At 32.7% G+C, this 14,337-nt stretch overlaps 1 protein-coding gene across 1 annotated transcript in view; it reads right to left on the reverse strand.

The window, feature by feature from the left end:
* The window catches only part of LOC105620087 (leucine-rich repeat neuronal protein 2-like), a 6,464-nt gene extending 4,592 nt beyond the window's left edge, over positions 1-1,872 (reverse strand). Inside the window, exons 1-2 of the mRNA XM_012201596.1 lie at positions 1,713-1,872; positions 774-1,048 (exon numbers count right to left, since the gene is read on the reverse strand). Of these exons, the coding sequence (XP_012056986.1) occupies positions 774-1,048; positions 1,713-1,872 (435 nt within the window). The remainder of the gene's footprint in view (positions 1-773; positions 1,049-1,712) is intronic.
* Positions 1,873-14,337: the final 12,465 nt, after the last annotated feature.

Here is a 14,337-nt window from a genome sequence, read left to right on the forward strand (position 1 = left end):
TACATATTATATATAATATAATATTATACTACTATAAATATATTAATTAATTTAATTAATAAATTAAATTAATTAATTTATTTATAAAAAATTTTTATATAATAAAAATAATTATTTCATCTTTGATGAATAATTCACTGATTCACGTTATGTAACTTTTTCAAACACGAAAAAAAATTAGTTAAAGATAAATATCGAAATACATGCAGCTATGAATGAAAAGTTTCTGTAGCCATTTATACGACTAAAAGAAACAAATGTATAATTCACGAATAAAAATATTTTATTTTAATAGAGATTTTATTTTATAATTCTATATATATGAGGCTAATATGACTATGTAATTGAAACGAAAAGATTAAATGCCTCTCCGAAAAAAATTTTCATAATATTTATGAAGCGATTTTTCAAAAATACTTTTAATTTATTCTGTAAATTTTTTTCGGAAATTATAGAATAAAAAATCTTAGAATATTTTGAAATATATATAAAAATTTTAGAAAAGATATAGATTTTTTCTCAGCATGTCTGAAAAGTACGTATACTAATTCATATAAAAGGTCTAAATTTTGTAAAAAGTTACAAAATTATGCAGAAATCTTGAACAAATTTTAAAATACTATATAAAAAAATTTTAAGAAAAATTTTCGGCAGATCTGGAATTGTAAAACATCAAAATATTTCTCTTGTCGATCGTTGAATCAGAAAGGATCATATTCGCTCCATCTATCGATCGAACTAATACGTTAAGTCGCGATATCATTTTCGATTACCTCGAAAATGTGCGGCTGTAGCATTTGTGACGTGAGCTGGTTATCACTCAGGTCTAATTCGGTGAGATTAACAAGCTCTTTGAAAGCGTGATTATCTATCCTGGCGATACGATTTCTTCGCAGAATCAGTCTCTCAACGATTATCCGTGGGAAGGGCGTGACATGCACTAGGCAATTATGTTCGAACGAGATTACTTTGACCGCCGTTATGTTCAGCCATCGTTCTTCCTCGAAGTGTGTCTCCAACCTCCGGTTATTGCAGTCTACATAGTTATCTGAAAAAGGATGTATTGCTTTTAGCGCGCGTACATGAAAAAAAGACGGTTTTGCTGAAATATTTTAAAACTTAACTGAATACAGATTTAAAAATAATTTTGATCTATTAAAATAATTTTGTACACTAAATTGCCTTGATAGCAAGCTGACATATTATTTGTCGTCATTTTGATGTTAGAGATGATATCTTTTGATGACATTAATGTCTATTTCCATCAATTATAAATTAACTTTAATCTTGGTTTAACTTACTCCTTATATTTTAATAGATCTAAAAATTAGAAAAAGAATCAAACCAAGAATTAAGATTAAAGTTAGTCGATACTGATGGACATAAATAAACGGACATAAATGTTACTTTAACTACAAAATGATAAATAATATTAACTTGCTATCTGGATAATTGCTAGAATGTCAAAACTTTTTATGACATTATTATACCATCGTTTTATATAATTAATATAAATATTTAGTTGGTTCAATAAAATTGTTTTCAAATCTGTATTTAGCTAAATTCTTAGACACTTAGCAAAACCGTTATTTCTGCATGATTATCGAGCATGAATTTCCGTAATTTCCGTGAAGAAAAGGCTTCGCTGAGCACGTTATCGAGAATCGGCCCGCTTTTAATCGAGCTAAACATCACACTATCTGCGGCACTACCTGCACAAGAGCACACGGTACATATACTCGTTACAGTAGTAATAGACTCTGCATGATCCGCTTTAATTGTACTCGAATCCACGATCGCGTTTTCTGCGATTGAGTTTTCGCAGTTCGCGAGAAGGATTATCACAGGCACTGACAATCGGAGATACATCATAGCGCCAAAGCTCGCGATTTTCTAAGTTTCTTTGCAGTTATAAAATACGGTCTGACGGTATCTGACGCTGCATGCGTGATAACATAATGATAAGATAACATCGGTCATAATTACTCATCGTTCGAGACTAGATAAGAAAATGTCAAAAAATATCTCTCCTAATAGTTAATCCTCTTAAATTGTTGGGCGATTCACTTGAGAATCTTAAGCCTCCGGATTTAAATTGCAACATTCGGTAGACACAACGTTCTATTGCGTTATTATGTGTTATGAGAAATCTCACAATATATAATGAAGAATCTCACCACATAAAATGTGCGTGTATCATTATGGAAATATCACTAATATTAGTGATCACAAATTTTTCAAGTGATCATTCATTTATAATTAATCATCCTCAGACAAGCATAATAATTATAAAATATTTACGAAATATTTATCAAAATATATTTTGTAAATATTTTTATAGTCTTAGATTACATAGATCATTAAGATTAAGTATAAATATTATGAAAATACGAGTATTTAATAAACATTGTGTCTCGGTGAAAAATTAATCCAGTTTTATTGCTAAAACGAATATTATTGATTAGCATCATATTCTAGAATACACACGAAAATATGATAAAAAACCGTTTTCGGAATTAATTTATATTAATTACTCTAATTTATATTACACCCATTCTAAATTTGTACCACATTCAACGCTGCTTGTATCATACAGAAACTATTTTGATGAACACTGAATGTTAAAGTATGGCTATGACATATCTGATCAATATAAATGTCAAAAAATAGGACACGTATAGTTAAAATATATTTCTTTTATAAATGACTGTAAAAAAGCTATTTTTAAAAAGCTATATTTTAAAAAATTTGTAATAGTTGCAAAATAGCATTCGTTTTATTAGTATATCATATATACAGCTGGATGCTAGTTTGCATATAAAATAGATGACGTTTTTTCAAACATTTTATAAAATTTATAAAATTTATATTAGAAAATATTTACATACATATTTATATAAATATTATATGAAATGACGTTTTTCTATCAAACATTTTATAAAATTTATAAAATTTATATTAGAAAATATTTACATACATATTTATCATAAATATTATATGAAATTAATTTGTATTTTAATAATATTTCAAATAAAGCTTATATAAAATTATATATAAAATTATATATAAAAAATGTTTATATATTTTTAAAATAAATAGAAAATAAATATTTATGCATATTCTGTGCTATCTGGACGATCAGAATTAAAGTTGGTCAAAACATTCCGGCATACACTTAACGGACAATTAATGATTTTAATTCTACAATTTTCTTATAAATCGTTTGCATTTTGAATGCGTTTCATTTTCACGGTCACACCCTATAAACATCAGTTCATTCTTGCTGTCAAATATATCAAACAAAGAAATAATGCTTACGTTAAGCGCTGTAAACATAGATGGAACGCACCCTTTGTAATAAGATTTTATTATAGAAATGTAAGACGAGTTTTTTTAATTCGATCGATTAGTCGCATATATTATGCGATTATCGTTAATGCAACTTTCCATGAAAGCTACATTTGCGCATAATACAATTGATTAAAAAACTCGCCTGTAATCGAAAAGATTTAACTGCAGTTCAATTTTAATTAATTATTTTTACATTGTGCAGTTAAGAGGACACTAGAGCGATGTTATAATTATCACGAAGTGATTACAGTGCAATCAATCTTTAAATTGATTTTACAAATTACAAAATATTTTTTACAAAATTATAATATGCACAAGTATAAATTTAAAGTAAATTAAAATCAGTTTCACAAGAAAGTAAAAGATTAAAAACTTGAGGTTAAAGTTTGCTTAATATAAAAGTTTTATATAGTTCATATGAGTAGTGTAAATATTTAGCAAACCTCAGATTTTTTTTTTTTCTTCTTTAACAAACAGTATTGAGGCCGATATGCACAGTCCGTTCTAATCTCAAAATTATCTCAAATAATATTTTATGACACTAATACATCTCTTTGATTAGTTCATGACATCTTAAGTACCTGTTCGAAATGATAAAAATTTTAATATAATAAAATAAAATAAACAAGAAGATCATCATACTGGTGTGTCTCCTTTCAAGCTAATACAAATGCCAATGGTTTCACGATTTCCTTATTTGGATATGTGTACTAATTAGTGTGTCTAGGTATTATGAAAAAATTTTATTGCAATTGTGGACGAGTGAATACGAGACATCAAGATTAAATCAGTTATGAAACATAGCGAAGATAAACATAAGATTATGAAACTGAACAAAATTGTCGTAAAAATTTAATTGAAATGTTGAAATAGATATCGAAAGAGTTTGTTCGAAAACCACTCTCTCTGAATGAATTGGATCGATAAAAAACAACAAAATTGCGAAAATTTTTACTATATCTTGGCTCAGTTGTACTTAAATATTTGTCTGAAGATAATTTGTACTTAAATATTGTCTGAAGATAATTTACTACATTTCAATGCATTACCCTGATGAAAATTTTTCTTATAATTTTTATATGAATTGGTATATTTTTCAGAAATATTCGGAAAGTTTACATCTTCTCTCAGAACTTCTCATACAAATGAATTCTGAAATATTCTGAAATTTCTTTTATTAAAAATAAAAATAAAAATTATCCTATAATCCTATATTTTTAAAAAGTATTTTTAAATTTTTTAGATTTTGTACATTTTATCAGAACATTTCATCAGAAATTATATTACTTACAAAAATATATTACAAAAAATCTTAAAAATCTTACGATAATTATTTCATAATTAACATATATGAAAAATTCTGAGAAAAGATGTAGATTTTCTGAGAAATGTTCCAATTCGTATAAAAAAAGTAAAAAAGTTATAAAATATAACTTAAATATTATAGAAAAATTCTGAAAAATTATATATAGAAATTCTAAAAAATTATATGAAAAATTCTAAGAAGAATTTTCATCAGTGTAAATTGTATTGCAGTTCAGATATTGTATTATCCACAATGGATTACTTCTATATATTCTTATGCATATCACTGTGCATTATGTGTTATGCAAAAATCTGTGCTGCGGGTTTTAGTGTTTTAAGACATTATTTAAGAGTCATTTTACAAAACACCGATTGGCTTAATCGACTGATTAGTCCATTGGAATTGGCCAATCGCATTTATTATTTCTTTTGAAATACAAGAGCGATTGATCAATTCCAATGAACTAATCGGCTAATTAAGTTAATCGGTGTTTCATAAAGTGACTCTAATGCTTAATTTATACCTTGATTTTAATCCTAAAGTCCATGATGCTAGAAATCGGTCTGAGATCTCGGACAAAGAAAAAATTAACAAATCACATTTGAACAATTTGATCACATAACCATTGTAATTGGTTAATTCTTTTTATCCGAGGTCTCGAACCGATTTCTAGCATCGTGATCACAAGATTATATATCTCAGATCTATAATAGATTTTTAAGCCTTATGCCATAAAAAATGGATAAGTTATAGTCAATTATTCTCGTCGAATTCGACTGTAATTGGTCAATTTCTTACGGCTTAAGGTTATACACATAGGCTACGTTTCAAAACTTCCTCTCCGCGGAAAATTTTACTCGAAATATATAGTACACGTAACATATACTATAACATATAAAGTAAAATCGGAGAAGAAGTTTTGGAACGTAGTCCTATTGTAGATCCAGGATAAAATCCTAAAATTTAGCCAATGGAATATCAATTTCAGTTAGGACTAATTAAAACTAGCGATCCTATTGGCCGAATTTTAAGGATTATGAAGCATAAACCAAGCATAAAGCCAACGGTATGCTTGGTTTATCTAGCCACCGTATTGGTTGCGGTTCTGCCAGTGCCAGTATCGCAGCCAATACGGTGGCAAGATTCTAATCCAGTTAGCAATCCAACAGGAAAACAAGCATCCTATGCCACAGGCTTACACAGTCTTGAAATAAGAATGGACTGAATACCGCCCCAAAATCAAGTAAACAAAAAAAATATATGTTTTAGAATTTGATTTGTCAATCCTTTTAAAGCTTGTTACTCCATTGGTCATGGATAATGCTAAAGTCCTGCGCACAATGGAGGAAATATTAGGAATAAATATTAAAATTTCAACCCCCCTACCAGATAATCAGTTACACCAGAATACACGATTTCTGATAGGCTAAAATCTTAATATTTATACTTATTCCTAATATTTCCTCCATTGTGCGCAAGGCCCATCTTTGGCTGCGTTCAGCCATAAACACAATACGAAGGAATAGCGGTAGCGATAGGAATAACATGATTTCAACCTATCAGAAATCAGATACACTGGAATAAATACTTTCTTATAAGTTGAAATCATGTTATTCCTATCGCTATTTCTTCGCATTGTATTTAAAGCTTTCCAATTAAGGGCCATTCCACACAAACTTACTTAGCCGTATAAACATATATATGCATAAAGAAAATCATCCAATCGTATTATGTTTGTCTTTATGATAAAAATGTGATTGGATAATTTTCTTTATGCATATGGTTATGCAAGTTGTGTGAAATGGCCCTAACGCAACCTAACGGTTGCATTGTTCGATCTTGTTTAATATTTGATAAACAACAAGGATAAAATGATTCCACGAGTATTAGGATGAAGGACTTTGATTGATACATTTTCTTATGCATTGTGTTACGTGTTATGCGTTATATAAGAGTCTGTGCTCCCCACTTCATCCACACAAACTTGCATAACCGCATAAACATAATGCATAAAGCAAATTATTAATTACATTTTACATACGTTATTACGTCTTTATAGAAGAAATGCGATATTGGATAATTTTTTTTTATGCACGTTAATGCGGTTATGCAAGTTGGAGGATAAACTCTTATATAACGCATAACACGTAATGCATAAGAAAATGTATCAATCAAAATCCTTCATTTTCTTCCTTTTCCTGAAATAAAGAATTCTGATTGGTTTATTTTTTTATGTTTTATGTTTTATGCGTTATGCAAAGGTCTGTGTTCCCCGCTTAATAGTCGCAGCACAGATTCTTGTAAAACGCATAATGCATAGTGAAAGAGAATCAACCAATCGAAATTCTTCTTTTTTGAGAGGAAAAGAAAAATTCTGATTGGTTGATCCGCTTGTACATGCATTCTACAATAAGCCAGAAGTTAGAAGCTGGAAATTGATCAATCACAGTCGTTAATTTCCAACTTCTAACTTCTGATTTATGACTAATGGCTTATTGTAGAATAGCCAATACCCTTAAGTGAAATACACCTTTTATGTTTTGTCCAATTCAGGCTCCGCACAATAAAAGCAAGAAAGAACAGAGAATAAGAATTTTAACCTATCAGAAACTGTATATTCCACAATACATGATTTCTGACAGATTGAAATTCTTATATTTGTATTCAGGCCTTATATTTAAAGCTTCTTTTATCTTTAGATACTCCACGAATTATTTCATTGGCTGCTAAGCATCTAAAGATAAATTTAAGTAAGTCTTAAGTACAAGGTACTTTGACTATGAATACGTGCATTATTCTTTGTTCCTTTTATTGTGCAGAGTCCCTACAGAAACAGCTCACGTGGCGCCATCTGTCGGATGAATGGCGTACTTCAACGGCGCCATGTCGGCGAGAAACCTTCGCGAAAAGTATTGAATCGGTGACGTCACAAAAGACAGATCAGTGGAAGGAGTAAACGGGGTGGACGATCGCGTTTGTGCGGAAAAAATGTCCGGCTACCGGAACTTATCATTTACGTGAACGTGCGGCGAACGGTATTCGTGAATGCTCGTGAACGTGGTGAGCTATCGGTGCTAGCGCGTAAAACCGGCTCTGATTGAGTATTGGCGAGTGGCGGTGAGTGGCGGTTCCTTTCCGGAACGAACGAATATCAAAAGTGTGTGCGTCCGCGTCCTTCCCCCCCCGGCACGTGCACACTGTATGCGGACGAAACACAAGGCTCTCACCCTTCGTCGCCCTGCGTATTTGCGTGAAAACAAAACGAGACGTATCGCGCAACGGTGGAGTAGCGTACCGCTTGTAGGTGGATCGACCCTACCGTTAAATCACGGTAAGAGCTGTGTAACGTAAGTTACACGAACCGATTCCATGCGTTCGCGATCGGCAACTGTTAGAACATTTGTTCGGATATCGCTCGGTGTTTCCACACGACAACGACGGCGGGCGGCAGCTCAGCAGCTGCCGCTACCGCGAGGTTAGGTTCGGTTAGAATTCGTTTTCAGTGCGACGATCGTACATGCGCTGCGTGAACGCCCATTTTTCTCGCTGGGACAAGGTCGACTCGACTTGCGCGCGCGACGGTGAATCGAGTCACGCTCTCGTGGACGAGCGACATTGTCGTCATTGTTGCCCTTCGATCTCTCGATCGTTTCAAGTTAGCGTTCTCATGACTAATATCGACATTCTTAATTATCTCGTGTACGAGTTAAACCCCGTGTCACACAACGTATTGGAAACTGAGAATTACGAATTAATAAAATTAGAATTCGACCTGTCAGGTAACTTTAATTTTAATCCATTCCTTTATTGATTGATTGAATTTTATGTCTGTAATTCAACAATCCTTAAGACATGGGTTTTACATCTTTTTGGATTTCATATCGCATGTCACAAGAGCCGAAGGAATAAGAATCATTTTTGAATCTTTCGGTAAACGTGCCTATTGGAGTCGATAATTACCCTTCGAATCGCTCGTCCGACATTTTTGTGAGAAAAAGGTGGGTCATTTTGCGGATCCTCCGCGAAAGCGCGTTGCTTTCTTGGGCGGGAGAAAAAAAACGCACGACGTAAACAAGCATTCATATCTACGAGATGAATATTTTATTTAAAACGTTCAAAAACGAGACTAGAATCTGATGATCAGCTGATGACATTTCATTTGGCCAGAAGACCAACTTTTGATTTGTCGTCCTTTTTGTCAACTTCAGTAAATGAGTAAGATAATATCGCGTTTTTTTCTCAAACAAGAATAAATCTTGAATCACAATACGAGTAGTAAAGCTTTAAGCTGTAAGGGCGTAGATAAAATTTCTGTAGTAGTAATCATAAGACGTAAACTGAGGCCAATGAGCCAATCAAAATATTGCTTTAAATCTAATGGAAATAAAATAGCAAACTTATCCGTAAGACAAATTTGCCTTATAAATAAGTTTACTTTCGTTAGATTATGCATTGGCTTAAGTTATGCCTTAACTTACTGGAATTTTGTCTGCAATAGTCCTAAGGCCAATCAGTCAAATGTGAGAAGAAAATCAATAATTGATTTCTTATGGCTTATTACACCTATTGTGTTTCAGCAATGGAACAGGAAATAATAGATTTCAACCTCTCAAAAATTGTGTTTACCAGAACACACAGTTTCTGATAGATTGAAATCTCTTAGTTTTTAAGCCATTAAGATATTAGCCAATCATAATCGAATATAAAGAGAATAATCAATTATGATTGATTTCTTATAGTTTAAGACTTATTATACCTGTTGTATATTTTGATACTTTTATTCCTTGTTCTTATTGTCTGTGCTTTTTATTATGTTTAATGAACTTTCTACAATAAACTATTATGTAAGCTTAACTATTGGTGCCATGGTACAAAAACTTAAGCAGTAAGAAATCAACATCCACAACTTTGCTTTAAGAGGCTGTAAGCTTCTGTAAGAAATTGATCAATCATAGTTGAATATAAGAAAAATAATCGACTGTGATTGATCAATTTCTTATGGCTTTACAGCTTAGGGTCTCGTAAAATAAGATTGTGAACCTAGACAACATGTTGGATTTGCTATTGCTTACTATGACTTTACGATTTCTATTGTGATTGGCCAATTTTAGGGCTGTAACAGAAAGGCTAATTCATAATCTTAAGACAGTGTCTTATTATTAATTTAACACGCATTCTACAATAAGCCATTAATCATAAATTAGAAATTAGAAGCTGGAAATTGACCAATCACAGTCGTCAATTTCCAACTTCTAATTTCTGATTTATGACTAATGGCTTATTATAGAATAACCATAAGTCTTATGCCTTGAGTAACACAAGAACTATCTCATGACTTATGTCTTAAAAGTGTATAAATATAAGGGCTTTAAAACATAAATCATAAGACAATTCTTGTGCTTAGACTCTTACTAAAGACATAATGGACCTTCTACAATAAGCTATTAATCATAAATCAGAAGTCAGAACCTAAAAATTGACTAATCACAATCGTCAATTTTTAGCTTCTGACTTCTAATTTATGATTATGGCTTATTATAGAAGGCCCATAAGTCTTAAATAAATCCTTACATAAGACTCAAGTCATAAGACACTGTCTTAAGATTATAGGTCAGCTTAAGTCCGTATCTACAATAAATGTTTTAAGCCGTAAGAAATTAATCAGTTACAATCGAATGCGAAGAGAATAATTCATTTGTGTCAAATGATTTGTCCTTATGACTTAAGGTTTAAAAATCTATCGTAGATCCGAGGTAAAGCCCTTACTGTTTACATTTTACTACTTAAATTTTTTGTATGCCATGATCCTTAAACCTTAAGCTATGAGAAACCAATCACAGTTGATTATTCTTCTCATACTCGATTGTGATTAGTTGTATTTAGACTTACAACTCACATAATAACTTATTGTAAAAAGTAACAAGGCTTTAGGCTTTATTCTTGTTTTGACAAAACTCGCGACCAGACTCTTATATTATATAGTCTTTAGTACATTTTTTTTTTTGTGGAGAAATACCACGATATTTGATCGTGTATTTTTAATCATTTCCGATGCGCGGTGGTGATCACTTTTCGATTTTATCAAAGCAATGACAAACCGGGAAAAGCAGCGTGCGTTTGGGAAGAGAGGTGTAGGAGGAAGAGAAGGAGGAGGAGGCGCGGTCCGCCTGTCGTGTAAAGTATAACGTTTGAAGGGCGTATTTTAACAGTGGTTGCTTTTCTGCGCAGCGGCGTGCGGAAGCGAGTGAGTCACGCAGGTTAGGCTCAACCTGATGATTGACAGACAGTAAACAAGGCCGGTCCCCTGCTGTTTTCGAAGCGGCGAATCCACGTGCTGAGGGAACGTTCACTTGCTCTTCCAACGCGCGATTCGGTGTGTCTCAGCGATGAGAGGGTAGCTGTGGAAAACGAATTTTACAATTGTAAAATTCCTTAATATGATTAGAATGTACTTACTTAAGCCGATTACTTACTTAAGTACCAAGTATTTACTTAAGCCTAAAAAAAGACCGATCATAATCGAACGTGAGGAAAATAATCGATTACATTTACACGGCACCTTTAATCAGATTTAATAATATCTGTAGTTATGAACTACGACTAATCCTTAGCAATTCCCTAGCAATTCCTCTGAAGAATGGAATGATTGTGATTGGTTAGTTTCTAACTATGGATGTTATTAAACCCGATTAAGGGTAATCGTAGTTTATGATGAATTTCTTAGGGCTTAAGGACCACATGGCAAAAAACTTAAGTAATAAAACGTAAGAAGTAATCGAATTGGCCAATCATAAATAAAAAGTAAGGCTGTAAGGTCATAATGTAAACGTAGCCAATCCAATACATTAATTTCCTTACTGCTTACTACTTAAATTTTTTGTGTGTCATGATCTTAAGATTTATGGCCATTCTACAATAGGCAATTAGCCATAAATCAGAAGTTAGAAGTTTGAAATTGACTAATCACAGTCGTCCATTTTTAGCTTCTGACTTCTGATTTATGATTAATGGCTTATTGTAGAAAGACATTAAAGCTTAGGTGAATTTAGAAACACAGTAAGCGAATCGACCGATCATAATAAAAGAGAACTATTTTATGTTCTCCATTATGTAATTAGTTGATTCGCTGCTGCTTAATTTTGTTGTCTTACGTTTTTTATGTGTTCCTAATTGAAGTCTACGTTCACAACCTTGCTTTTAAGCCGTAAAAATTAGATTTTTCTCAATTCGCTTACATCTAACGATTAAAGTTTAAAGATTGCTCGAAAACAGTTTAGAAATAGGAAGCAATGTTTCTCTTTATGGCTCATGTTGATTCTACAATGAGTCAGTTGTCCTAAGTCTTATCGATGAAGTTGACTAATAGCCAACTTGTACAACCGACGTTTGATTGGTCAAATCTTCATCGATTGAGACTAAGACTACAGACATTATAGAATCAGCTCCTTAAGGCAAGGTTGTGGACTTATAAACTAATGACTTATTGTAAAAAGCCTGTTATATATTTAGATTCAATGAGAAATTAAGAGCAAGACCAATAATAAAGAATCTTACAATTGCAAAGCTGCTTTTTCTGCTAAACGTAACCCATATATATCGGACGTCCATTGGTTGCATTCAGTATAGAAAACTCATTAGTAAGCGCTCAGTCATTCTATTGTATAATTGGTTCTTGCTTTTAATTCTTCGCCGAATCTAATTATAGGAACTAATCATATTGAAGAATTACTGAGCACTCACTGAGTTTTCACTGCTAAACGCAGTATTCTGGGAGGCATTCAACGGATTCAAGTTCAGTAAGTGCTGTTATTAATGTATTCTTCTAGATCATCTGATCAAACGTTCAGGTTTAAAAGAATACACTAATAGCAGCGAACGCTCACTTAATTGTTGAATCTGAACGCGCTCATTCGCTCTCGACTTTAACTCTGCGATAATCACCTCTTGGAATTTCTCGAGAGTCCTACAATTCTAATCATATACATACATCAGCAACTTTTCTCTCACATTATTAATGACACAGCATTAAATTAATCGCCAATAAGAGTAGATTTGAATCGACATATATTGACGTATGACGTTCTCGCTTGGAGGAAAAAAAACACTCATTACCTTTACGTAAGACGATCTCGTGCGCGATTTTGCTCTTTGTACTTCGCCACTTGCTGCCAGTTCTCGAGGGAACTGGCCTGGGACACCCGTTAGGATATTTCACACGCGTGCGTTTTTCCGGATTATCTTTATTATCTTTCTTTTTTTCTTTCTTCTAGTGGCGCTATTTAACCCCGCATCGCAGAAGATATGTCGTTCCGAAATCGATGAGAGTCCCGGGCACCGATGGCGCCAATGCTGTCTAATGATGACATTTAAATGCGGTGCCGCATCGTTCGATTGTTCACGCGGTGTGGCGCGGCGGGACGCGTTTTTCTTCGTTTCTCTTTTTCTTGTTTTTCTCTCTTTATTGATTTTTCACTTCCTTGTGAATATCCTTTTTTTTCTCTTTTTATCCCTTTTGAATTTTGCGGAGCGATTGTAAGTAGGAATTAACCCCTTGACGAGATGATGGTTGCTTTCCTTTTAAGCTGCGTTCGGAAACATCCTAGTGCCTTCGTATATCCTTGTTATTCACCCAACATTAAACAACAGGATAAAAGAACGGATGTTTCCGAACGTAGCCTTAAGGAATACAGTCAACACTTTTGATGCAAATCGACACACACACGTCGCTTTTCATTTACAATTTTGTTCAAACTTAGTCACTTTTCGACTCTGTTCGGGAGGAAAGTCGGAGTGTTTAAATGTGATTTTTGACGATATTAAAATGCATCCACAATATAATATACATTAGAAAATACTGTTTGAGAAGTTTTAGAACTAATTGTAATTTTGTGAGGTAAGGTATTAACAATTCGCACACATTACATATGACGTTCCATTTAATTGCGGCAAACTCGGACTGTGTCCGAGTGTGTTAATTTGTATCGATTTGTGTATCTTAAGAAGAAAGCATGTAAACGAACTCGAGATTCTCATTGCGATTTTGTTTCTTCTTAAAGAATCCTCCAATCGAACGGATTTAACGAACGCCGATTTAACGAACGAGTAATTGAATCTTAGGCGTAAAAGGAACGGAGTCACGAGGAATCCAGATGAGAATGGGAATTGCCAAGGGGGAATGATAGGTAAGAAGAATCTATGAAGCGACGTTTATAAGGAGATTTTAAACGGCGTCTACAATAAAATTTTTAGGCACAAAACTTAAGTTTTAAGCCTTAAACCATAAGAAATGTGATCTATTACAGTTAAATATTATAAGGAGAATAATCGATTATGATTGATCAATTTCTTAATGTTTAAGACTATATTTATGTGTTTCGGGACTAAGCGAGCTAGTCAGATTTCAACTGTAACGTTGGTTCCACAATAAGTTGATAGTTTTAGAAGTTGACTACCAATCCTGACTACCAATCCTGACTACCAATCCTGACTACAGATTACCGATTATCTCCTTATTATAGAACCAATGTAAAGTTTATAGTTAATAAAATAAATCAACATTGCAACTTAGAAATTGGAGCAAAAGGCTAAAATGTATTAATAATATTATAAATTGTGATTGATAATTCGAAAGAAGATAATTCGGGAATCGAATGATAAATACGTAATGTGCTTATGACAGG

The sequence above is a fragment of the Atta cephalotes genome (assembly GCF_000143395.1).
Source record: "Atta cephalotes unplaced genomic scaffold scaffold00024, whole genome shotgun sequence".
Taxonomy (NCBI): domain Eukaryota; kingdom Metazoa; phylum Arthropoda; class Insecta; order Hymenoptera; family Formicidae; genus Atta; species Atta cephalotes.